The sequence below is a fragment of the Pristiophorus japonicus genome, chromosome 2 (assembly GCF_044704955.1).
Source record: "Pristiophorus japonicus isolate sPriJap1 chromosome 2, sPriJap1.hap1, whole genome shotgun sequence".
Taxonomy (NCBI): Eukaryota; Metazoa; Chordata; class Chondrichthyes; family Pristiophoridae; genus Pristiophorus; species Pristiophorus japonicus.
Window position 1 is genome coordinate 315,267,785 of NC_091978.1, and position 24,766 is coordinate 315,292,550.

The following is a 24,766-nucleotide window of genomic DNA, read 5'->3' on the forward strand; positions in this document are numbered from 1 at the left end:
CTTTCTCCCCCCCCCTCAAACTCTCCTCCTCTCCCCCCCATACATTCTTGTTCTCACCCCCCGCCAATACACACTTTCTCTCCCCCCACCAAATTCTCCTCCTACACTCCCCCCACCAAAACTCTCCTCCTCCCCCCTCCCCCCAATCCAAAGTCTCAAGCACAACCATTAAATAACAAATAAAACCGAAGTCCTTCTTCGCCCGGGAACTCAGCGGGCCGGCCGGCCGGTGCGGGAGGCTACTCGGCCGGGGATAGGGTGCGGTGAGATTGGGTGTCCCTTCGGCCGGGGATAGGGGCTGCGAGCATCGGGTCCTGCTCACAACCCACAGGACGCGCTGGGAGGGCAGGAACATGCGCGCAGCTCTCACTGAGCATGTGCACAGGTGCCGGCAGTGCTTTCTGCACTGGCCTGTTGCTCCGCTCCGCGCCCCCCACCCCCCCTTCAGTCTGCACGCCACACCATGATTCCGGGGACTCTGATGAGCAGCCAGAATGGGACCCATTTTTTTCTGGCGCCCTTTCCAGCGCTTCAAGTCGGCGCGCTTCAAGTCAATACACCGGAAAAATGGCTTGGGCAATGCTGGGCCCATTGTCTCGAAAGGTAGGACCTGCACACACAATGAGAGCTAGCAAAATTGCACTGGTACTGGAGTTACTCTGTTTTCGGAGATTCCCAATCAAGTCACTCGAGTGTCGTCACTCCTTCCAAGGTGCTTTACGGGATCACTACACCTTCTTACATTCTTTTACAGATGTCAGATCAGCAGTCGTGCATATTCTCTGCCATTGCTTGCATTGCTTCGAATAATCTTGAAGGACTGCATTTAGAGCTCCTGGTGATTAATCAGTTCAGCTCAGTACACAGTCCCGTTCAACAACAACAACAACAACTGTAGTGCCTTTGTATTTGAATAGTAAAGCATCCCAAGATGCTTCACAGCAGTGTTATAAGACAAAGCACTTAAATTTGACACCGAGCCACATAAGAAGAAATTACAGCAGATGATCAAAAGCTTGTTAAAAGAGATAGGTTTTAAGGAGCATCTTAAAGGAGAAAAGAGAGGTAGAGAGGAGGAGAGGTTTAGGGAGGGAGTTCCAGAGCTTAAGGCCCAAGCAGCTGAAGGCACGGCTACCGTTGGTTAAGCAGTTATAATCAGGGATGTTCAAGAGGGCAGATTTTGAGGAGCGTTGATATCTCATGGGGTTGTGAGGCTGAAAGAGATTACAGAGATAGGAAGGAGTGAGGCCATGGAGGGATTTGTAAACAAAGATGAGAATTTTCAAATCGAGGCATTGCTTAATCGGGAGCCAATGTAGGTCAGCGAGCACAGGGGTGATGGGTGATCGGGATCTGGTGCGAGTTAGGACACGGGCTGCCTTGTTTTGGATGACCTCAAGTTAACGTAGTGCAGAATGTGGGAGGCCAGTCAGGAGTGGGTGGAGTAGTCAAGTCTAGAGGTAACAAACGCATAGATGAGGGTTTCAGCAGGGATGGAGGCGGGTAATCTTACAGAAGTTTTAGTTTGGATATGGGACCGGAAACTCATTTCAGGTTCAAATATGATGCCTAGGTTGTGAACAGTCTGATTTAGCCTCAGACAGATGCTAGGAAGAGGGATGGAGTCAGTGGCTAGGAAATACAGTTTGTGGCGGGGACCAAAGATAATGGCTTCGGTCTTCCCAATATTTAATAGGTGAAAATTTCTGCTCATCCAGTACTGGATGTCGGACAAGCAATCTGACAATTTAGAGACCATGGAATGATCGAGAGAAGTGGTGAAGAGGTAGAACTGGCTGTTGTCAGCGTACATGTGGAAAATGACTCCATGTTTTCAGATGATGCCCTTTCCATCTCCCTATTCATCTTGTTAATGCTCCGTTGCTACCATCTTGCATTGCTGCTGGTCATCTGTGCATCACCAGGTGCTCCCTCCTGCCTCTCCCTATTTGATCGCCAAGCATTGATGTAACTGCTTGCAGGATCTCGACTGCTTAATAGATAATAGAGTGCTGGGGGAGCTTCTTGCTCCTCCCTAATGTCAGCTTTGTAATCCTGGGAGCCTCACACTGAAAATAAAAGTGATATGTGGAAGGATGGGGAATGTAGCACATGGACAAGGAGTAGCAAGGCCAATGGGGTGCCATATTGCTGATGGGCAGATATACCTCCCTGTTCTTCAGTGATTGAGTTCAAAGGGATAGCAGAAGAAGTTGGGCTACCACCAGTCCACCAAGTTCTCCCTTGTCCATTCCTTTTATAGCTCCTATGGCAATAATTGGCAAGGCCAACCCCTCATGATGAGTGTGCATTGCAGGTTGACTGGTCTGCCATCAGTGTTGATTCTCTTTCTAAAGCAGTGTTACTGTTCGATATGCAGGACAAATCGCATTAGCAAACAACACAAAGGGTATCCCAAAAAGTAGCCTATATTCTAACAGGTGTAAAAGAATGAGAACCGAGCAAGTAAGGTGTTTGAGGAGTCATAGTCAAGCAGTAAGTACACGAGTAACAGTCATATGAGATGAAGGCAGGCTTGGCTTTTGTTGACTACCAAGCTGGAATTTCAACTTCACGGACAGGTATTTATGGGTTGAAGGATGTGAACAGTAGGGCCAGTGGCTTGGACTGCTTTGTTGATGTGGCATACTGTGAGCTGAGTGCTTACTACAGGTGTTCATTTCCTTTGAGTGGATAACTTGGCACTCTTACTCAGTCTTTTCTCCCAAGACCTATACATATTTGTGACTGCCTCAACTCTGTTGGCCATTTTCTGCCATGCTTGCTGCACATCAGCTCTAATTGGAGGACAGCATCAAACAAGAAATTAGGGATGTGTGCAATAAAGGTACAGCAGTTATCATGGGCGACTTTAATCTAATATTGATTGGGCTAACCAAACTGGTAGCAATACAGTGGAGGAGGATTTCCTGGAGTGTATTAGGGATGGTTTTCTAGACCAATATGTCGAGGAACCAACTCGAGGGCTGGCCATTCTAGACTGGGTGATATGTAATGAGAAAGGACTAATTAGCAATCTTGTGCGAGGCCTCTTGGGGAAGAGTGACCATAATATGGTAGAATTCTTTATTAAGCTGGAGAGTGACACAGTTAATTCAGAGACTAGAATCCTGAACTTAAGAAAAGGTAACTTCGATGGTATGAGACGTGAATTGGCTAGAATAGACTGGCGAGTGATATTTAAAGGGCTGATGGTGGATAGGCAATGGCAAACATTTAATGATCACATGGATGAACTTCAACAATTGTACATCCCTGTCTGGAGTAAAAATAAAATGGGGAAGGAGGCTCAACCATGGCTAACAAGGGAAATTAAGGATAGTGTTAAATCCAAGGAAGAGGCAGATAAATTGGCCAGAAAAAGCAGCAAACCTGAGGACTGGAAGAATTTTGTAATACAGCAGAGGAGGACAAAGGGTTTAATTAGAAGGAGGAGAATAGAGTATGAGAGGAAGCTTGCTGGGAACATAAAAACTGACTGCAAAAGCTTCTATAGATATGTGAAAAGAAAAAGATTAGTGAAGACAAACGTAGGTCTCTTGCAGTCAGATTCAGTTGAATTTATAATGAGGAACAACAAAATGGTGGACCAGTTAAACAAATACTCTGGTTCTGTCTTCACGAAGGAAGCCACAAATAACCTTCCGGAAATACTAGGGGACCGAGGGTCTAGTGAGAAGGAGGAACTGAAGGAAATCCTTATTCGGCGGGAAATTCTGTTAGGGAAATTGATGGGATTGAAGGCCGATAAATCCCCGAGGCCTGATAGTCTGCATCCCAGAGTACTTAAGGAAGTAGCCCTAGAAATAATGAATGCGTTGGTGATCATTTTCCAACAGTCTATCGACTCTGGATCGGTTCCTATGGAATGGAGGGTAGCTAATGTAACGCCACTTTTTAAGAAAGGAGGGAGAGAGAAAATGGGTAATTATAGACCGGTTAGCCTGACATCAGTAGTGGGGAAAATGTTGGAATAAATGATTAAAGATGAAATAGCAGCACATTTGGAAAGCAATGACGGGATCGGCCCAAGTCAGCATGGATTTATGAAAGGGAAATCCTGCTTGACAAATCTTCTAGAATTTTTTGAATATGTAACTGGTATAGTGGTCAAGGGAGAACCAGTGGATGTGGTGCATTTGGACTTTCAAAAGGCTTTTGATAAGGTCCCACTCAAGAGATTGGTGTGCAAAATTAAAAACACATGGTATTGGGGGTAATGTACTGACGTGGATAGAGAACTGGTTGGCAGACAGGAAGCAGAGATTCAGGATAAACGGGTCCTTTTCAGAATGACAGGCAGTGACTACTGAGGTACCGCAGGGCTCAGTGCTGGGACCCCAGCTATTTACAATATACATTAATGATTTGGATGAGGGAATTGAGTGTAATATCTCCAAGTTTGCAGATGACAATAAGTGGGTGGCAGTGTGAGCTGTGAGGAGGAGGCTAAAAGGCTGCAGGGTGACTTGGACAGATTAGGTGAGTAGGTAAATGCGTGGCAGATGCAGTATAATGTGGATAAATGTGAGGTTATCCACTTTGGTGGCAAAAACATGAGGGCAGAATATTATCTGAATGGCGGCGGATTCGGAAAAGGGGAGGTGCAGCAAGACATGGGTGTCATGGTACATCAGTCATTGAAAGTTGGCATGCAGGTTCAGCAGGCGGTGAAGAAGGCAAATCGCATGATGGCCTTCATAGCTAGGGGATTTGAGTATAGGAGCAGGGATGTCTTACTGCAGTTGTACAGGGCCTTAGTGAGGCCTCACCTGGAATATTGTGTTCTGTTTTGGTCTCTTAATCTGAGGAAGGACGTTCTTGCTATTGAGGGAGTGCAGCGAGGGTTCACCAGACTGATTCCCGGGATGGCAGGATTGACATATGAGGAGAGACTGGATCGACTGGGTCTGTATTCACTGGAGTTTAGAAGGATGAGAGGTGATCTCATAGAAACATATAAAATACTGATGGGACTGGACAGGTTAGATGCAAGAAGAATGTTCCCGATGTTGGGGAAGTCCAGAACTAGGGGACATCGTCGTAGGATAAGGGGTAAGCCATTTAGGACTGAGATGAGGAGAAACTTCTTCACTCAGAGAGTTGTTAACCTGTGGAATTCCCTACCGCAGAGAGTTGTTGATGCCAGTTCATTGGATATATTCAAGGGGGAGTTAGATATGGCTCTTACGGCTAAAGGGATCAAAGGGTATGGAGAGAAAGCAGGAAAGGGGTACTGAGGTGAATGATCAACCATGATCTTATTGAATGGTGGTGCAGGCTCGAAGGGCCGAATGGCCTACTCCTGCACCTATTTTCTATGTTTCTATGTCTATGTTTCTATTCTCCTCAACCCCGCAAGTAGCCACTTTGCTCTGTGCCACCTTCTCAATGCAGAAGTATAGGCTATCTAGGTTAAAGGGGGCAGACACGTTTACTTCCCCAACAACCAGGATACGTTAAAATAGATGTTGTTTCCCGTTAAGTGCAGCAGCCCTTTAAAAGTTGCTGAATCTGGATTGATAGGAACAGTAGCTAGCCATTCAACCCCTCGAGTCTGTTCCGTCATTCAATTAGATTAAGGCTGATCTATATATTAACGCAATCTACCCGCTTTCGTTCCATAATCCTTAATACTTTTGCCTAACAAAAATCTATCAATCTTAGTTTTGAAATTTTGAATTGACACAGCATCAACAGCTGTATGAGGGAGAGAGTTTCAGATTCCCACTACGCTTTGTGTGAATAATTGCTTCCTGATATTACCCCTGAATGGCCTAGCTCTAATTTTAAGGTGATGCCACCTTGATCTGGACTCTACCACCAGAGGAAATAGTTCTCTCCATCTACCCTATCAAATCCATTAATCATCTTAAACACCACAATCTTCTCTACTCAAAGAAAGACGCACCTAGTCAATGCACCCCCGTCATCATAATTTAATATCGACCAGAGCTTTGTATAACTGTAACATAACATCCGCCCCTTTCTGTTCCAGTCCCCTTAAGATAACGGCCAACATTACATTTGCTTTTTAAATTATTTTTTGTACATGCCCATTTGCTTTTAGTGATTTCTGTAATTGTACCCCATAATCTCTATTTTAGTGGCGAGTTTAATGGCAGCGCTACGGCGTTGCACCCTGATCTTTTGCACCCAGAAATCATGACATCATCGTTGTGCGCATCACCCTGTTTGCACCCCGGCCCCGAAATTCACTTCCGCCCCTGCAGCAGTGCTGGGCGAAAGCACCGACAGCTGTAGGAGGTATGTATCGGCAGACCAGCCGCTACAGGGGTGATGATCAAAAGCGAGGTGGCCGAGGTAAGTAAAAAAACGTGCCTTTCTTGTTGCTTTTTTTTGATGTGGATTCCTTCCTGCGATCGTTCAGCCCGGCACTCTGCTTGACTGCTGGGCTGATCGCACAGGTTCACTACTCCCTTGGTTGTCCAGGTATGGAACGATGCATCGATGGCTCTTCCCTTTTAGGGCCTGTTTCCATTATCGCTCCAAGAAGGAAGTGGAACGCAAGCAGCGAGTTTTTTTTAAGTTTGAAATTGTTAGCGCCTGCCTCTAACTTTTCAAACTGTGAAAAATTAGAACACCAAACGGAGCGATAGTGAATTTCTCCCCGTATGATTCGAGGTGTGCAATGAGTGGTCATACAGGAAAAAGATTGGTTTGAGAATATCCTCCTTGATTAATTTTTTAATGCCAAACACTTCTTTTGCCCTTTATAACTATTAACAGAAACGGAAACATAAGAACATCCGTTCAAGCCTTTTCCACCATTCAATTCATGCCTATGCTTCATGAATTTGAAATTAGATCACGTGGAGCCTGTTTTTCAGGCACTACGCAGCCATCTAAGGACCCAAAATGACATTTAACATTTGCATGTATACTTCCAATGGGAAGTGCACAGTGTGCCATCATGGTGAAAAAGACTTTTAAACAAATCATGCAGGACTTATGGGTTAGTTGCTGGTTTAATACTGCTGGCTGTTGTTTAATTTCTAGCTGTTTTTTTGCAGAGTTCTAGCATGCTTCAGTTCTGTCTGTTTTTGCACTGTTGTTGTATTCTCCTCAGTTTATCTGGCACTAAGATGGGTGGCCTGTAAGGGCTGCCTTTGGCAATACAGCACGATTGGGAGTAAGGAGGAAGATACCACAGAGCAGGACAACCTGTCAGAAGAGGGGGGAGGAAGAACAGGATGAGGAAGAACAGGAGGAGGAAGAGGAGGATGCGAGGCGGTGACCAATAGATACCCTTTCTGTCCGACCTCTAAGAGACCAAATTGAGGAGTTCAACTAAGTCAGAACTCCATTCACCAGCAGTCACGCACTTCTTACCTTTCTTCCTACAGTGACCTTCACATTGTCCTCTTTCATTCCACACTTGTTGGTCTTGCCCTCAATTGACTACAAAGATTAAAAAAAACACCAAATCCAAATCTTAAGCTTCACAGAAAAAACAATATTCACCTTTGTGGATTCCCTGGTGCTCCAAGAACTGCTTCCTCGGTGGCTACAGCTTGGAAGGCTGCTGAGCTTCCATTGATGGCACTTCAGATGGCCTTGGAGGACAACCTCAAACAGCTCTGGGTCAAAGGGCGGTACTAGTGTATTTTATCAATATTGCTACTCCCCCTCCTTTTCCAATTTATATGTTCTTTCTAAAGATCCTACAGCCTGGAATACTGAGGTTGTAGCTACGTCTCTGCAATAACTACTACATCATGCCCTTTAAGCTGAATTTGAGCTTCTAATTCACATTTTATTTCTTATGCTACGTGTATTTATATACAGAACTCTCATCTGGGTAACTGCCCATATGACCTTCTAGTTTATTTCTCACACTTTTTGACGTACAGTGTAGATTTCCCCCTCCCCCACCCCCCAGCCCCTTTAACTAGTTTAAATCTTTCCCAACTGTCCAATTTACCCTTTCAGCAAGTGCACAGGTGCCTCTCTGGTTTAGGTAAATGCCATCCCATTTTCAGCCTTCCCTTGTCCCAAAAGTGGACCCAATGTCCCAGTATTCTGAAATCTTTCCTTTTGCACCACCCTTCCAGCCACGCGTTGACAATGCTAACCTTTCTCTCCCTCTCTGGTCCAGCACGTGGCACTGGGAGTAATCCAAACATCGCTGCAAGAGTTCATCAGGGCAGTGTCCTAGGCCCAACCATCTTCAACTACTTCATCAATTACCTTCCCGCATCATAAATTCAGAAGTGGGGATGTTCACTGGTGATTGTACAGTGTTCAGTTCCATTCGCAACTCCAGTCTGTGTCCACATGCAAGATCTGGACAACATTCAGGTTTGGGCTGTTAATTGACAACCAGCATTCGCATCACACAAGTACCAGGCAAGGACCATTTCCAACAAGAGCGAGTCTAACTACCGACCAGCCACACTGTGGCAACAAGAGCAGGTCAGAGATTGGGTATTCTGCACGAATGTCTCACCTCCTGACTTCCCAAAGCCTTCCCACCATCTACAAGGCACAAGCCAGGAGTGTGATGGAATACTCTCCACTTGCCTGGTTGAGTGCAGTTCCAACAACACTCAAGAAGCTCGACACCATCCAGGACAAAGCAGCCCATGTAATTGGCACCCCATCCATCACCTTCAACATTCTGCAAAACTTCAAACCTACTCATGTCTATGTCATTGGTTTCCACATGAATCTCTGGCTGCTTTCCTTCTATTCCAGAACCTTTTCTATTTTCTTCAAGATGTCCCCAATCTTGACATCTGGGAAGCAACATACCATTCGAGACTCTGGATCATGCTTACAAAAGAAACTATCTGCCTCTCCAACTGTAGAATCCCCCACAATCACCATTCAGCTATTTTTCCAACTATACTGTTTCTCCTCTGGGTAACCACTTGCTCACTTTCGTGTCCACATCATTGTCACATCACATCAGTATTAGATAAATTTAGCTCCAAAGATAATCCCCTGTCTATCATCATCTGCAACTTCCTGTCCTGTCTGCCAATGGTCACCCAGTGTCCCTTACCTATATCAATCAACCCTTTGGTCTTGATGCCCAATTTAGGCCACACTTACTTTGTAAAGTGCTGAATTCCTGTCACTGGTGCTGAATTTGAGCCTGCTGTTTGTGCTTGGAAGAGAGAGGACACTGTGGGGCACACATTCAACATTGCTGTGTGCATTTTATGCAACAGTAACCAATTTAGCAGTGCAGAGACCTCCATTTGATCTGCATGGATGTTTGGGCTGCTGCTAAATTGGTCTTCCTTTAGGCAGTCCTACTGGCCGCCTGAAATAAATATTGAAATGAAACTCCTGCGCCCACTTTCCACCTGGATTTGTAAATTCATTTATGCAAATTGGAGCGCTTCGCAACTCCGACTACTACATCCAGGTCTTGAGTGGCCTAACCAGCAGCCCTTAAAGGGACCTATGGAGACTGCTCAGAAAAAAACCTCAAAATTTCAGAAATTCTGGGCTAGAAATTGGATAGTGCCAGAAAACGGCAATGTGGGGTCTGGGCACAGACTGCCCCACCAGTTACAATCAATGCAGGCAGCATGCAATATCCCCATTCCTGCTCATTATAAAGATTTGTGCTGCAGATGTTATTTATTGGCTCCACGACTTTTGGGGCTGCGGGCGGTGACATCAGGAGGCTAGGAAGCTACTTAAAGGAAGCCAGCACCACTTATAATGGAAGTGCATTCTGGCTGTGAAACCTGTACTGCCACCTCTGCAGCAAATGACTAAAGGAGGGAGAGAGCAGACACCAAGGTTCTCTGATGCTGCACTGGAGATCTTGGTACAGGCAGCGGAGAATAGGAGGGACATCCATTTTCCACCAGAAGGCAAGAAAGCCCTCCAGGCATCTACTGCTGAGGCAGTGCGAGGAGATTACTGCGGAGATCAATGACAGGAGCATTGCCCAAAAGACATGGCTACAGTGCCGAAAAAAATACGCTGAGGGACTGGAATCACTTTTGATAAAAGTGCTAGGCTGGTTATAAGGAACACACATGGCAATTGCAGTTGCAGTCAATAGTACCATGGGGAAGTCTGCCATTTGTGCAAAATCTTATGCTCTCTTATCCTGCTTCTCTCTGTCAACAAGGAAGGAGATGTCAGTGTTTCTCCTGTGTAGAGAGCCTCGGTGACCTCCCTGATACACCGATGCACTGCGAGCTGTTGCAAATATCACCTGTTGGAGCCTGAAAGCAGCCTGTGGCATAAAAGCTCAGTGTTATGGTGACCTTCACAGCCATAGGTAGTGCTGATCATGCCCTGGTTTGAGAGTGGCGTTGTGGCTGGAGCAGGTGATCATCATCATAGGCAGTCCCTCAAAACGAGGATGACTTGCTTCCACGCCAAAAAAAGGATGAGTTCACAGGTGTTTCAACGAAGGACCTAATATTCCAGGTCCTGAACTACATCTTGAAAGGTGGAAGATGCCTTTGCATGGATTTATTTTAAACGTGTGGTGGCCAATGCACACCAGCCATCACACGGGCTTGACAGAGCCAGGTCTTGGTCCAGTGGCAAGGGTTATCCAAGACGATTGGAGACCAGCTCTGCTGCATGAGCAGGTGACATAGCTCAATGACAGCCTCCTTCCTAAAGTGAAGGCATTTCACATTGCTCCTCATTCTAGTTGAGGTAGGAGAAGTGCTCTCTGAGGTTCCTCTGTGGATAAGGCTTTCTGTTAAGTGCCCTCCTCTCCCTCCTCCCTCTTCTGGTAGCTTCTCCTGCGCTGTGGTATTCCCAATGCTGCTCCCCCTCATCCTCTATTCCCAAAGGCAGCCGTACCAGACCACCCATGTCTGGAACCAGACTATTTGTGGGGCAAAGAACAACAACAGTGAAAATGAAGCAAGACCTCCGTGCAGACAAAGTGAACTTCCAAGAATGCTAGATCTTTGCAAAAAACATCTAGAAAGTTAAGCAGTAGCCACAAAAACTAAACTGCAACTAACCTGTAAGTACGGCATGATAGTTTTAAATAGCACTAGCAATTGGGACTGCATGCCGGTTAGCGCCATGGTGTGCTGTACGAGGTCAGCATGTGGTGAACGAGGCGCTGGACCAGTCCAAAATGGAAAACATGTCGGTGAAGAAACACAGGACCCTAATTTATAAATATTAATTTCAACTTAGAATTCTACCAGCGTGTGCTCCTGCACCAGGATGAGCACCTCTACCAATATGGTGGGTGGCGTGCATTTTCTGCCCATTATATAGGGGACTTAGTAAGTCACTTTGCACCTGAAAAATAGCAACAACGCGGCCCAGTTTCTAGACCATTGTTTTATGTGGAGTAGGAAGGTTTAGGAGTGCTGCTCTCGGCTTCACAAAACAATTGCTGGCTGTTGGTGGCCCACCCTCAACTCCCTCCCAATCACAATTATTCCTGACTTACCCATGTGCTTTGGCGCTGGCTGAAATTGGTGAGGCCTCGACCAGCGAGCTGCATCAGCGAGCTGATTGATGCACACATTTTGACAGAACTAGGGTGATAAGGCCCGAGGATGAATTTGGGATGGTGCTTGGGCCTCTCCATTCTGGCGCTGTCGGAATTACACCCAACTTTGAGCATTAACGAATTGAGGCCCCCATCTGATCTGTCAAAGGATGTAACTTGTGCCCCTGTCCTTGTTCCCTAGTGCCCAACAGAAAGAGTAGTTTTCTGGCACAGTGCAAAGAATAAATCAATAAAAGTCAAGCAATATCTGAAGCCTTCCTCAACATATTTTAGTTTCTTGAGGTACCTTGAAGACTTCATTTCCTTTGGTAATGCAATCATCGACCCGAAACGTTAACTCTGCTTTCTCTCCACAGATGCTGCCTGACCTGCTGAGATTTCCAGCATTTTCTGTTTTTATTCCAGATTCCAGCATCCGCAGTATTTTGCTTTTGTATCAGTGATTGATGCATTTGCATAAAGTTCCTTAAGATAATCATTAACGCATTTAAAATAATACATAAAATGGGAAATACGTTAACCTACTCTAGCAGAAGTCATTATACCTTCTTGTTTCTTTGTTGTGAAATATTTCTGAACTGATGTATTCAAAATGTACACTTTGTGATTTTATTAATTCATATATTTTCTACACATCAAATGAAACAAGTCAAGATAACTCAGGAAAAGTACAACATCACAGACTGGCAAGAATCAGAAAATCAGCTAAGCCATCCCCTGACAAGCTCTGGTAGTTGAACTTAGTCCTGCGCTCACAGATCGTTGCTTCTGCTGCTCATTTCTATCAACAAGAGGAAAACAGGTTTATATTAGTCTTCGGCTGAAGTCCACTAATCAGTGAAATCACATTCAAAACTGGGTGGTTTCTTCATTTATACTCAATTAAATTATACCCTGAACAATGGTAACTTGACTATCCAATCTATGTAATTGTATATTAGAATTTCAACTATCAAATCACTGTCATGTACTTGCTACCAGGTTATCTTAATGCATGGTCCACTGACATAGCAGAAATGTCTATTACTTACCATAATAAGTTGTGAGTATTGATTTATCCATTATTATTGAAATATTTTGACTGTACCATATTTCATTGTACGCTTCTACATGTTTGCATGTCGTCATTTCTAATTTTTAAATTCAAATATCTTGATTACAATCACTAAAATGTTCACCTTGGAATGATCTATAATTAGTTGTTTTAAGGAGAGAAACAAGGGTAAAAGAGAAAGCATGAATGACTATCCTGCACCTCTCATCACAGATTAAGTCAGGTCGTATTATTTGATATTCAGCTAACTTGAAAGTAGCCAAGCCCAGGTGAATTCCCATGATTAGATCATTGGCATGAGCTGGTTACTTGCCTAGTGGGAATACCACCTATCAATGGCTGAGTTGTGTACCTTTGCTGGCCTAAAATGCCTGCACTAATGGAAATTACCCACAGGCTCTCTGCTTCTGGTTGTTGTCTGAAACAGCAAGTAAGTGGTTTCCAGCCTTGGTATTCGCTTACTGCCACCCCACAGCCCCTAACATTTACATTACAGTTTAAAGAAATTGCTGGCAGCTCCTTTGCAGATCCTTCAATCTGAAGGGGCTGGCAGTAACCTCAACCATTCACATGCTCTGGTTGTGTCCTTTCTCTAGCAGATGCTGGGCAAAACCTCCAGAAAATGATATCACACCCACATCAGTTACATAAAATGTAAATTCTCCTGCCTGAATCAGACAGAAGCTTCCTGTCTGCACTGGGGATCTGTTATCAAAGGGGGTGTTACATGTGTCCACGTCTCAATATCAGATATTGACACACAGGATGCTGAAGAGAATCTGCCCCAATTGTTATCTATCCATCTTTTATCATTGTGAATCAATGATGCAAAATCAATAAATTGTTAATGAACTTGTGAATGTGAGCAAAGCTGTGTAATTGGTTAATTCCATTGTATATTAGTTTCTGTGCACAACCAATACTTTACAATATTGGAATCAATTTGCAATCAATTACCCAAATTATTCAGAAATTAAAACAGGATACTTCACAAACTGTTTGAATAAATAACATCCCATTGTTATACAGATACAGTAATGTTACAAACTGTCAAAATGATGACAATCAGTTGTACCTATCACACAATCCACTCGATGCCAGACTGATTGAATTCACAAGTCAATTATTTAGTAAATATACTGACTGAAAACATGTTAAATATTTTTACCAGGAAACTACTTGGAGATATGAATTATAATGATGAAAATAGTTGTTTGAAACTATTCATAACTTTATGGCAATCTTTAAATATATTTGAAATCCATCATAACATACAATAGATCTCCAAGAATAAATAATAAATGAAGGAATTATGAATACAAGAGTCCTTGGAATGATTAATGTTCCATCAGTTTCAGGAGACTTCATTATTCAAATGTATATAAATGAAACAGAATAAAGGTGCATTTAATGCAATTATTATCCAGAATCCCTGCTATCACCACGTAAAAAAAACACAATTTATAATTGGAGTCTGGTTGGCAGTATTCTGCCGTGCGTGTGTGTCAATTGATAAAATATGTGTTTTTTATAGAACTTGAATGCAAACAGGCTTGTCAATATCAAACTGCTTTTGGCAAATGATTAAATACAGCACGCAACCCATGAATCTAGCTGCAGTAAATAACCTGCAGACAGTACGAGTATAAAATGACTTGTTCAGGGCCTACTCATAAGTGTAATAAGTTCCACTTATCACTGACTAAATATAAAATATCACAATATGAGAAAATGTTATATGATTGTGTTATTACATCAATTGTATTCAAGTATTAGCCATTGTAAATCGGGAAAGTGCTTTATTATCTCCTGGGGATGATTTGGACTTTTAGTGCAAAATGAGCGATATCGAATCAGCCGCACATTATATATCTCTCCCGATTTTCATTTGCATTTATTACACTCTGTGAAGCTCCTTGGGACATTTTTCTACATTAAAGTAGGGTAACCATATTTTCTAAACCAAATCCGGGGACAAACAGTGTGGGAGCACAGCAATGCAGCCAGGATGGAAATTGTCGGTTGAGCAGTGTAGTGAGGCAATCTTTTTAGCAGCCTATATTTTAACAGTTGCACATAAACACTACAAATACAAAACAAAGGCAGCTGACATCCACCCCACCCCTGCCCCCCACCACAGTGACTGAGGTCATGGCTGATCCCTCCCCGCCATTTCCACAGTGACTGAGTTCATAGAAACATAAAAACATAGCAAATAGGTGCAGGAGTAGGCCATTCGGCCCTTCGAGCCTGCACCGCCATTCAATGAGTTCATGGCTGAACATGCAACTTCAGTACCCCATTCCTGCTTTCTCGCCATACCCCTTGATCTCCCTAGTAGTAAGGACTACATCTAATTCCTTTTTGAATATATTTAGTGAATTGGCCTCAACAGCTTTCTGTGGTAGAGAATTCCACAGGTTCACCACTCTCTGGGTGAAGAAGCTTCTCCTCATCTCGGTCCTAAATGGCTTACCCCTTATCCTTAGACTGTGACCCCTGGTTCTGGACTTCCCCAACATTGGGAACATTCTCCCTGCATCTATTGGGTAACACAGTGTATGGGGGAACACAGTGTATAGGAAAACACAGTGTATATGAAAACACAGTGTATGGGGAACACAGTGTATGGGGAACACAGAGTATAGTATATGGGGAACACAGAGTATGGGGGAACACAGTGTATGGGGGAACACAGTGTATGGGGAACACAGAGTATGGGGGAACACAGAGTATGGGGAACACAGTCTCTGTATGTGGGAACCAAGTATATGGGGAACACACAGTGTATGGGGAACATAATCTGTGTATGGGGAACACAGTGTATGGGGAGCACAGTGTATGTGGAATACAGTGTATGCGGGAACACAGTTTCTGTATGGGGGAACATAGTGTATGGTGAACACAGTGTATGGGAGAACACAGTCTCTGTATGGGAGAACGCAGTGTATGGGGAAGACAGTGTATTGGGGAACACAGTGTATGGGGAACACAGTGTATGGGGGAACACGGTGTATGGGGAACACGGTGTATGGGGGAACACAGTGTATGGGGAACACAGTGTATGGGAGAACACAGCTTGTGGGAGAATACAGTATATGGGGAACATATTATGAGGAACACACTGTATGGGGGAACACAGTGTATGGGGGACACAGTGTATAGGGGAACACAGTGTGTGGGGGAACACATTATGAGGAACACACTGTATGGGGGAACACAGTGTATGGGGGACACAGTGTATAGGGGAACACAGTGTATGGGGGAACACATTATGAGGAACAAAGTGTATGGTGGCCAGTGTGTATGGGGGAACACGGGGAACACAGTGTATGGCGGAACACATTATGGAGGACATAGTGTACATAGGACATAGTGAGGACATAGTTCACACCTAATGACTGAGTTCACACCTAACCCCCCTCCCCCCCACAGTGACTGAGTTCACATCTAACCCTGCTCCCCCCACCCCCCACAGTATCTAGGAATAGTCCGCTGCCCCCTTCCCCCAGTAATTGTGACTGGGCCGTCCCCCACGGCCTCTCCCGCTCTAGTTGATGTGCCCCAGGCACATCCAGCGCCGACATTCCAGCAGCACGAGCCCGGCCAGAAACTCAGAAACAAAGAAAGACTGCCCGGTCATGCATACGCAGTGTGTCACCCTGGCCATTGTACAAGTTGTAGCTTAATTTAGCCTTAGAGCTGCAAGCTGACAGCTCTGGTGGAGGGTGGGGGGGGTGGTTCACTCACTGCCCAGGGGACACTTTGGGGATGAGTTTTGTGAACCGGGGACTCTTCCGGGAACATTGTTTGCCCAGGGACACAGTCCCTCATCTGGAGACTGTCCCCGGAAAACAGGGACTTATGGTCACCTTACATCAAAGGCACTATACAAAACCAAGTTGTTGTTGTTGACGTTGAGTTGCGATATTCTAAGTATCAACAGGAATATAAACAAATGTTCATCATGCTCAGCCTTGCCACTAACCGCCAGTAACAGAGATACACTGCTCATTTCCATTCTTTCCCAAGTCTCCAACTTCTAAATATATTTACATGCACAGTACCACAAAGTCATGAAGATTGAAGATAAACTTCACTGTAATATTTTTGGTTTAGCACCAAAGGGAATGATTCTAGTTGTATATAGGAAACAGGAATATAGGAATTGCTAAACAATAAAAGACAACAAGATCCATCTAGTTCACCTCTGCCATCCCTGAAGTTGCACACTACAACAATAATGAAGTTGTAGAGTAATCATAACAATTAATCTCTATCAATAAATTTACAATGGACCCAGAAAATAGACCTGGTTTTACAGAATGCCAGAAACTGTGGAGAAATATTTTTGTGTACTCTTAAATTAGTCCCATGGAAAGAGAAATTAAGCCAGTAATTTCAGTGAAACAGTTCAGAAGATTTGGGGTCTTTTTAAGAGGCAATGCTACAGACATGCCTGGGTGTCAAACATGTTCAAGTCTGGTCAGGAAGTCACTCCACTGAATTGAACGACATTGGGTGCAGCTCCACTAACAGCAGTAGCCTCGCTCATAAAAAAGGGCGCACCAAGGCTGCAAGCATTGCTTTCTGCTGACCGTGTCTACAACTGGTACAGCTTTCTCTGTTGCTGTGAAGGTAACAGGTACTTTGGTCCTCTGCTGCACAGAATCTTTCCAGGCAATCCACCACACCAGCCAATTTCTAGTTCACAACGGCATCAAGCAAGTCACAATGTCATATTTACCTATCAAAATCAACTCACCTCTTTCCCAGGGGAAATGAGCCAACAAAATGTGAATGCAGCAGTGTAGTGGTTATGTTACTGGAGGCCTAGACAAATAAACCAGAGAATGTGAATTCAAATCCCACCACGGCAGGTTTAAAACTTGATTTCAGTTAAATAAAAATCTGGTTTCGGTAAAAATGACTATGAAGCTATCGGACTGTTGTAAAAACACAACTGATTTACTCATTTCCTTTAGGGAAAGAAACCGGCTGTCCTTACCCAGTTTGGCCCACATGTGATTCCAGTCCTATGTCTATGTGGTTGACGCTTAACTGCCCTCTAAAGTGGCCTAATAAGTGGTTTAGCACCAAAAGCTTAGTTGTATAAAACTATTTAAGGTGGCTTCAGTCAGTCATAGGCTATCCCTCGAAATCGAGGAAGACTTGCTTCCACTCTAAAAGTGAGTTCTTAGGTGACTGAACAGTCCAATACGGGAATTACAGTCTCTGTCACAGGTGGAACAGACAATCATTGAAGGAAAGGGTGGGTGGGACTGGTTTGCCACACGCTACTTCCGCTGCCTGCGCTTGGTTTCTGCATGCTCTCGGCGATGAGACTCGAGGTGCTCAGGCCCTCCCGGATGTGCTTCCTCCACTTAGGGCGGTCTTTGGCCAGGGCCTCCCAGGCGTCGATGGCTTACCGTTACGTTTTTAGGGCAACTCTAGGTAACCTGTATCATACCGCCACCAGAGGGCATACCTGTTGGAGTCCCAAGGGATCCCAGCATCCCTTGGGAGCACTGTATATAAGTAGGCCTCCCATGCTGTATCAAAACTCTGGAGTTTGAATAAAGGAGCTAAGGTCACACTTACTCATGTCTACAGTACTCAGTTACATTACTTTATTATGAACGTAACAACTGACGACGAGATAATGAACAATCACGCGAAACTGCAGAGAACTGATGGTATCCTGGTGAAATTCTCAGAAGGGGATGATTGGGAGGCCTTTGTGGAGCGACTCGACCAATACTTCGTGGCCAACGACTTGGAAGCCGATGAGAACGCTGCCAAACGAAGGGCGGTCCTCCTCACCGTCTGTGGGGCAACAACCTATGGCCTCATGAAAAATCTTCTAGCTCCAGTGAAACCAACAACCAAATCATATGAAGAACTGTGTACGCTGGTCTGGAGCATCTAAATCCTAAGGAAAGCGTCTGATGGCAAGGTATCAATTTTACACATATCAACGGTCTGAAGGCCAGGAAGTGGCGAGCTACATTGCCGAACTAAGACACCTTACAGGACATTGCGAGTTCATTGCGAGTTCTGGACCATGGTCTCTGAATTAACTGTTTCATTCTCCATCCTAATGTAGAATTCCACCATATTATGGTCACTCTTCCCCAAGGGGCCTCGCACAACGAGATTGCTAATTAATCCTCTCTCATTACACAACACCCAGTCTAAGATGGCCTCCCCCCTAGTTGGTTCCTCGACATATTGGTCTAGAAAACCATCCCTTATGCACTCCAGGAAATCCTCCTCCACTGTATTGCTTCCAGTTTGGTTAGCCCAATCTATATGCATATTAAAGTCACCCATTATAACTGCTGCACCTTTATTGCATGCACCCCTAACTTCCTGTTTGATGCCCTCCCCAACATCACTACTACTGTTTGGAGGTCTGTACAAAACTCCCACTAATGTTTTTTGCCCTTTGGTGTTCTGCAGCTCTACCTATATAGATTCCACATCATCCAAGCTAATGTCCTTCCTAACTATTGCATTAATCTCCTCTTTAACCAGTAATGCTACCCCACCTCATTTTCCTTTTATTCTATACTTCCTGAATGTTGAATACATTTGGATGTTGAGTTCCCAGCCCTGATCATCCTGGAGCCACGTCTCTGTAATCCCATTCACATCATATCTGTTAACATCTATTTGCACAGTTAATTCATCCACCTTATTATGGATACTCCTTGCATTAAGACACAAAGCCTTCAGGCTTGTTTTTTTAACACTCTTTGTCCTTTTAGAATTATGATGTAGTGTGGCCCTTTGTGTTTCTTGCCTTTGTTTACTCGGCCTTCCACTATTGCTTTTTACCTTTCTACCATCTATTTCTGAGTCCCTATTACTTCGCCCTATCTCACTACATAGGTTCCCAGCCCCCTGCCATATTAGTTTAATCATCCCGAACTGCATTAGCAAATGTTACCCCTAGGACATCAGTTCCAGTCCTGCCCAAGTGCAGACCGTCCCTTTTGTACAGGCCCCACTTCCTCCAGAACTGGTTCCAATGTCCCAGGAATTTGAATCCTTCCCTCTTGCACCACTGCTCAAGCCATGTATTTATTCTAACTATCCTGCTCCCTCTACTCTGATTAGCATGTGGCACTGGTAGCAATCCAGAGATTACTACCTTTGAGGTCCTACTTTTTAATTTAACTCCTTGCTCCCTAAATTCAGCTTGTAGGACCTCTTTCCGCTTCTTACCTATATCGTTGGTACCTACATGTACCATGACAACTGGCTGTTCACCCTCCCTCTCCAGAATGCTCTGCAGCCTCTCCGAGACATACTTGACCATTGCACCAGGGAGGCAACATACCATCCTGGAGTCTCGGTTGCGGCCGCAGAAATGCCGATCTATTCCCCTTACAATAGAGTCCCCTATCACTATAGCTCTCTCACTCTTTTTCCCATCCTTCTGTGCAGCAGAGCCACCAATGGTGCCATGAACTGCTGGCTGCTGGTGCCTTCCCCTGGTAAGTCATCTCCCCCAACAGTATCCAAAACGGTATATCTGTTTTGGAGGGAGATGACCGCAGGGGACTCCTGCACTACCTTCCTGCTCTTGCCTTGTCTCTTGGTCACCCATTCACTATCTGTCCTAACCCTGATCTGCGGTGTGACCAACTCACTAAATGTCCTATCCACAACATTCTCAGAATCGCGCATGCTCCAGAGTGAGTCCATCCGCAGCTCCAGTGCCGTCATGCGGTCTGTCAGGAGCTGCAGCTGGACACACTTCTTGCACACATAGTAGTCAGGGACACTAATTTCCCACATAGCACAGGAGGAGCATGACATGGGTCCGAGCTCTCCTGCCATGACTTAACCCTTAAATTAATTTACTGACTAAAATTTACTTAAACACCAAACAGCTACTTAGTAGTTCGCTGCCAATTACACCAATCTAAAAGTCAGTCTAAAAGAGAGTTATACTTGCCAGTCGAACAGCCAACCACTTACCAGCTTGGCTGTGACGTCACCTTTCGATTTCGTACCCCTCTATCTTTGTCTGCAGCTGGTTGGGCTGGTCTCTGGGCCTCCGTCTCCTACTCTCGCACTCCTTATCAGCTGCTCTAGTGTCAGCACTGGTAGGAAAAACAAGACAAAACAGCATTTGCCCGAACTCACCCACTTACCAACCTCACGAATGCCACTCTATGCTGCTGCACTCTGTGCTCTGCACAAGCTGTCTCTTTTTAAACTGTATCTAGGTCAGATGACTCACTACTGGTCAGTCGTTTACAGAACTGGTTTTAACTAGCTGCTAATTGCCTCCTACTGGAGAGTTACCTTGTTTTTCTTTGCCTAAATCTGAAAGATTCCCAACTATTTAACTTTTCCCCTTTAAATTAAACTGCTACTTACTTAGAAGCTACTGGCAATTGCCACTAACAATTTACTCCAGCCTCCAAATGGTTTAAAGAGAATAACCCTTAAAACTCACCCACTTACCAAACTCACGAATGCCACTCTATGCTGCTGCACTCCGTGCTCGGCACGAGCTGCCTCTTTTTAAACTGTATCTAGGTCAGATGACTCACTACTGGTCAGTTGTTTACAGAACTGGTTTTTAACTAGCTGCTAATTGCCTCCGACTGGAGAGTTACCTTGTTTTTCTCTGTCTAAACCTGAAAGATTCCCAACTATTTAACTTTTCCCCTTTAAATTAAACTTCTACTTACTTAGAAGCTACTGGCAATTCTTTGAGCAAATGCTAAGAGACTTCTTTGTGCTTGGCATTGGCCATAAGGTTATCTTTCGCAAACTATTGACTGTTGAAACACCGAACCTGAGCAAAGCCACAACGATATCCCAGGCATTTATGTCCACCAGCAATAACACCAAACAAATTTTGCAGCATAAAGAGGTTTCGGCAAGTACTGTACACAAAGTAACATCGTTTTCAGGCAGGAATGCATATGGCAGAACATACTTGCCTGTAGCTGCATGACCTCAGATGACCCAGAGTCCGCCATCAAATGTTAATGCGAGGCAGTTAACACCTTGTTGGCGCTGTGGAGGTGATCATCGAGCCCATCGATGCTGCTTCAAACACTATGTGTGCAAAGGCTGTGGAACAATGTGACTCCCCCAGCGAATGTGCAGATGAGCTGCAAACCCTGCAAACCACCACGTTGCAGAGGAGGATCGATCCATGGCGGATCAGACTAAACTAGAGACTCGAACCAAGGAGGCAGAAGTGTACAGGGTACACACCTTCACCACGAAATGTCCACTGACCACGCTAAAAGTCGAACTGGACGGGTGCGAGTCAGTCTATCATGAGCAAAAAGGCCTTCGACAGGCTGTGGTGCAACAAGGCACACAGGCCCAAGCTTAGCCCCATTCATACCAAGCTGTGAACTTACACTAAAGAGCTGATCCCTGTAATTGGCAGCGCAGCAGTAAACGTCTCCTATGATGGAGCAGTGCACGAACTCCCATCATGGATTGTACCAGGAGATGGCCCCACACTGTTCAGCAGAAGTTGGCTGGGAAAAATCCGCTGGAATTGGGATGACATCCGAGCGCTTTCGTCCGTCGACGATACCTCATTGTGCCCAGGTTCTGAGCAAGTTCCCGTCATTGTTTGAGCCAGGCATCGGAAGTTTCTCGGAGGCAAAGGTGCAGATCCACTTGGTTCCCGGTACACGCCCCGTCCATCACAAGGCACGGGCGCTGCCATATCTGAGGCGAGAGAAAGTGGAAATTGAGCTGGACAGGCTGCAGCGAGAAGACATTATTGCGATGGTGGAGTTCAACGAGTGGGCCAGTCTGATTGTTCCAGTTCCCAAAGGCGATGGCACGGTCAGAATTTGTGGGTACTATAAAGTAACGATTAACCATTTTTCGCTACAGGACCAGTACTCGCTACCCAAGGCAGACGACCTATTTGCGACCCTGGCTGGAGGAAAGACGTTCACCAAGTTGGACTTGACCTCGGACTACATGACGCAGGAGCTGGCGGAATCTTCGAAAGGCCTCACCTGCATCAACATGCACAAAGATCTGATCATCTACAATAGATGCACGTTTGGGATTCGATTGGCCGTGGCAATCTTTCAAAGGAATATGGAGAGCCTGTTAAAGTCGGTTCCGTGCACCGTAGTTTTCCAGGACGACATACTGGCCACAGGTTGGGGCACCATCGAACACTTGCAGAACCTGGAAGAGGTTCTAAGTCGGCTAGATCGCGTGGAACTCAGGTTGAAACGCTCGAAGTGCGTTTTTCCTGGTGCCAAAGGTCGAGTTCTTAGGGAGAAGAATCGCGGCAGATGGCGTCAGACACCAAGACGGAGGCCATCAAGAACGCGCCGAGACCACAGAACATGACGGAGCTGCGGTCGTTCCTGGGAATCCTCAACTATTTTGGTAATTTCCTACCCGGGTTAAGCACCTTGCTAGAACCCCTATGTGTGCTGTTGTGCAAGGGAGATGACTGGGTATGGGGGAAATCACAAGAGGCTGTTTTTGAGAAAGCCAGAAATCTGTTATGTTCCAACAAACTGCTTGTTCTGTATAACCCATGTAAACGTTTAATTCTAGCTTGCGATGCGTCTTCGTACGGGGTTAGGTGTGTGTTACAACAAGCAAACGAATCGGGAACATTGCAACTGGCCGCGTATGCGTCCAGGAGTTTGTCCAAGGCCAAAAGGCCTACAGCATGATTGAAAAAGAAGCTCTGGCATGCGTTTACGGGGTGAAAAAAATGCACCAGTATCTGTTTGGTCTCAAGTTTGAGTTAGAAACTGACCATAAGCCACTCATATCGCTATTCTTAGAGAGCAAAGGGATTAATACCAATTCCTCTGCCCGCATCCAAAGATGGGCGCTGACGCTGTCTGCATATAACTATGTAGTCTGCCACAGACCAGGCATAGAGAACTGTGCTGATGCTCTCAGTCGGCTACCACTGTCCACCACCAGGGTGGAAATGGCAAAGCCTGCAGACTTGCTCTTGGTGATGGATGCATTTGAAAATGAAAAGTCACCCGTTATGGCCCGCCAGATCAGGACCTGGACCAGCCATGATGCTTTACTTTCCCTTGTAAAAAACTGTGTCCTCCATGGGAACTGGTCCAGCATCCCAGCAGAGATGCATAAAGAGATCAAGCCATTCCAGCGGCGCAAAGATGAAATGTCTATGCAAGTGGACTGTCTTTTTTGGGGCAATCATGTGGTTTTGCCTAAGAAAGGCAGGGAAACGTTCATACACGACACACACAGGACCCATCCAGGTATAGTAATGATGAAAGCTATAGCCAGATCCTATGTGTGGTGGCCGGCATCGACTCAGATTTGGAGTCATGCGTGCACCAATGCAACACTTGCTCTCAACTGAGCAATGCACCCAGGGAGGCACTGCTAAGTTTGTGGTCATGGCCCTCCAAACCGTGGTCTAGGATCCACGTTGACTTTGCGGGCACCGTTTCTAGGCAAAATGTTTTTGGTTGTTGTGGACGCTTATTCAAAATGGATTAAGTGTGTAATAATGTCTGTAAGAACGTCCACCACCACCATCGAAAGCCTACGAGCCATGTTCGCCATGCACGGCCTGCCTGATGTCCTTGTCAGCGACAATGGGCCGTGCTTCACCAGTGCTGAATTCAAGGAATTCATGACCCGCAATGGGATCAAGCACATCACATCTGCCCCGTTCAAGCTCGCATCCAATGGCCAGGCAGAATGGGCAGTCCAAACCATCAAGCAAAGCTTGAAACGTGTGTCGGAAGGCTCCCTGCAGACTCGCCTGCTCTGAGTCCTGCTCAGCTACCGCACCAGACCCCACTCGCTCACCGGGGTTCCCCCAGCGGAGCTGCTCAAGAAAAGATGCTCAAAACAAGGCTCTCTCTTGTCCACCCTAATCTCCATGATCACGTCGAGGGCAGGCGGGATCAACAAAGCATGTACCATGATCGCGCAAACTTGTCATGCGATATTGAAGTCAATGACCCTGTATTTGTACTCAACTATGGACATGGTCCTAAATGGCTTGCTGGTACTGTCACAGTCAAAGAAGGGAGTAGGGTGTTTCAGGTCAAATTTGCTAATGGACTAAATTGCAGAAAGCATTTAGACCAAACCAAACTGCGATTCACAGACAGCTACGAGCAACCCGAAGAGGACACCACCAACTTCAACCCTCCAACACACACGCAAGTGGCAACCAACATCACAGT

The 24,766-nt window shown here is 45.3% G+C and overlaps 1 protein-coding gene across 1 annotated transcript in view; it reads left to right on the forward strand.

The window, feature by feature from the left end:
* The window catches only part of LOC139234338 (interleukin-8-like), a 41,095-nt gene extending 28,847 nt beyond the window's left edge, over positions 1-12,248 (forward strand). Inside the window, exon 4 of the mRNA XM_070865253.1 lies at positions 12,153-12,248. Coding sequence (XP_070721354.1) covers positions 12,153-12,161 — 9 coding nt within the window. The 3' untranslated portion in view covers positions 12,162-12,248. The remainder of the gene's footprint in view (positions 1-12,152) is intronic.
* The last annotated feature ends 12,518 nt before the right edge of the window (positions 12,249-24,766 follow it).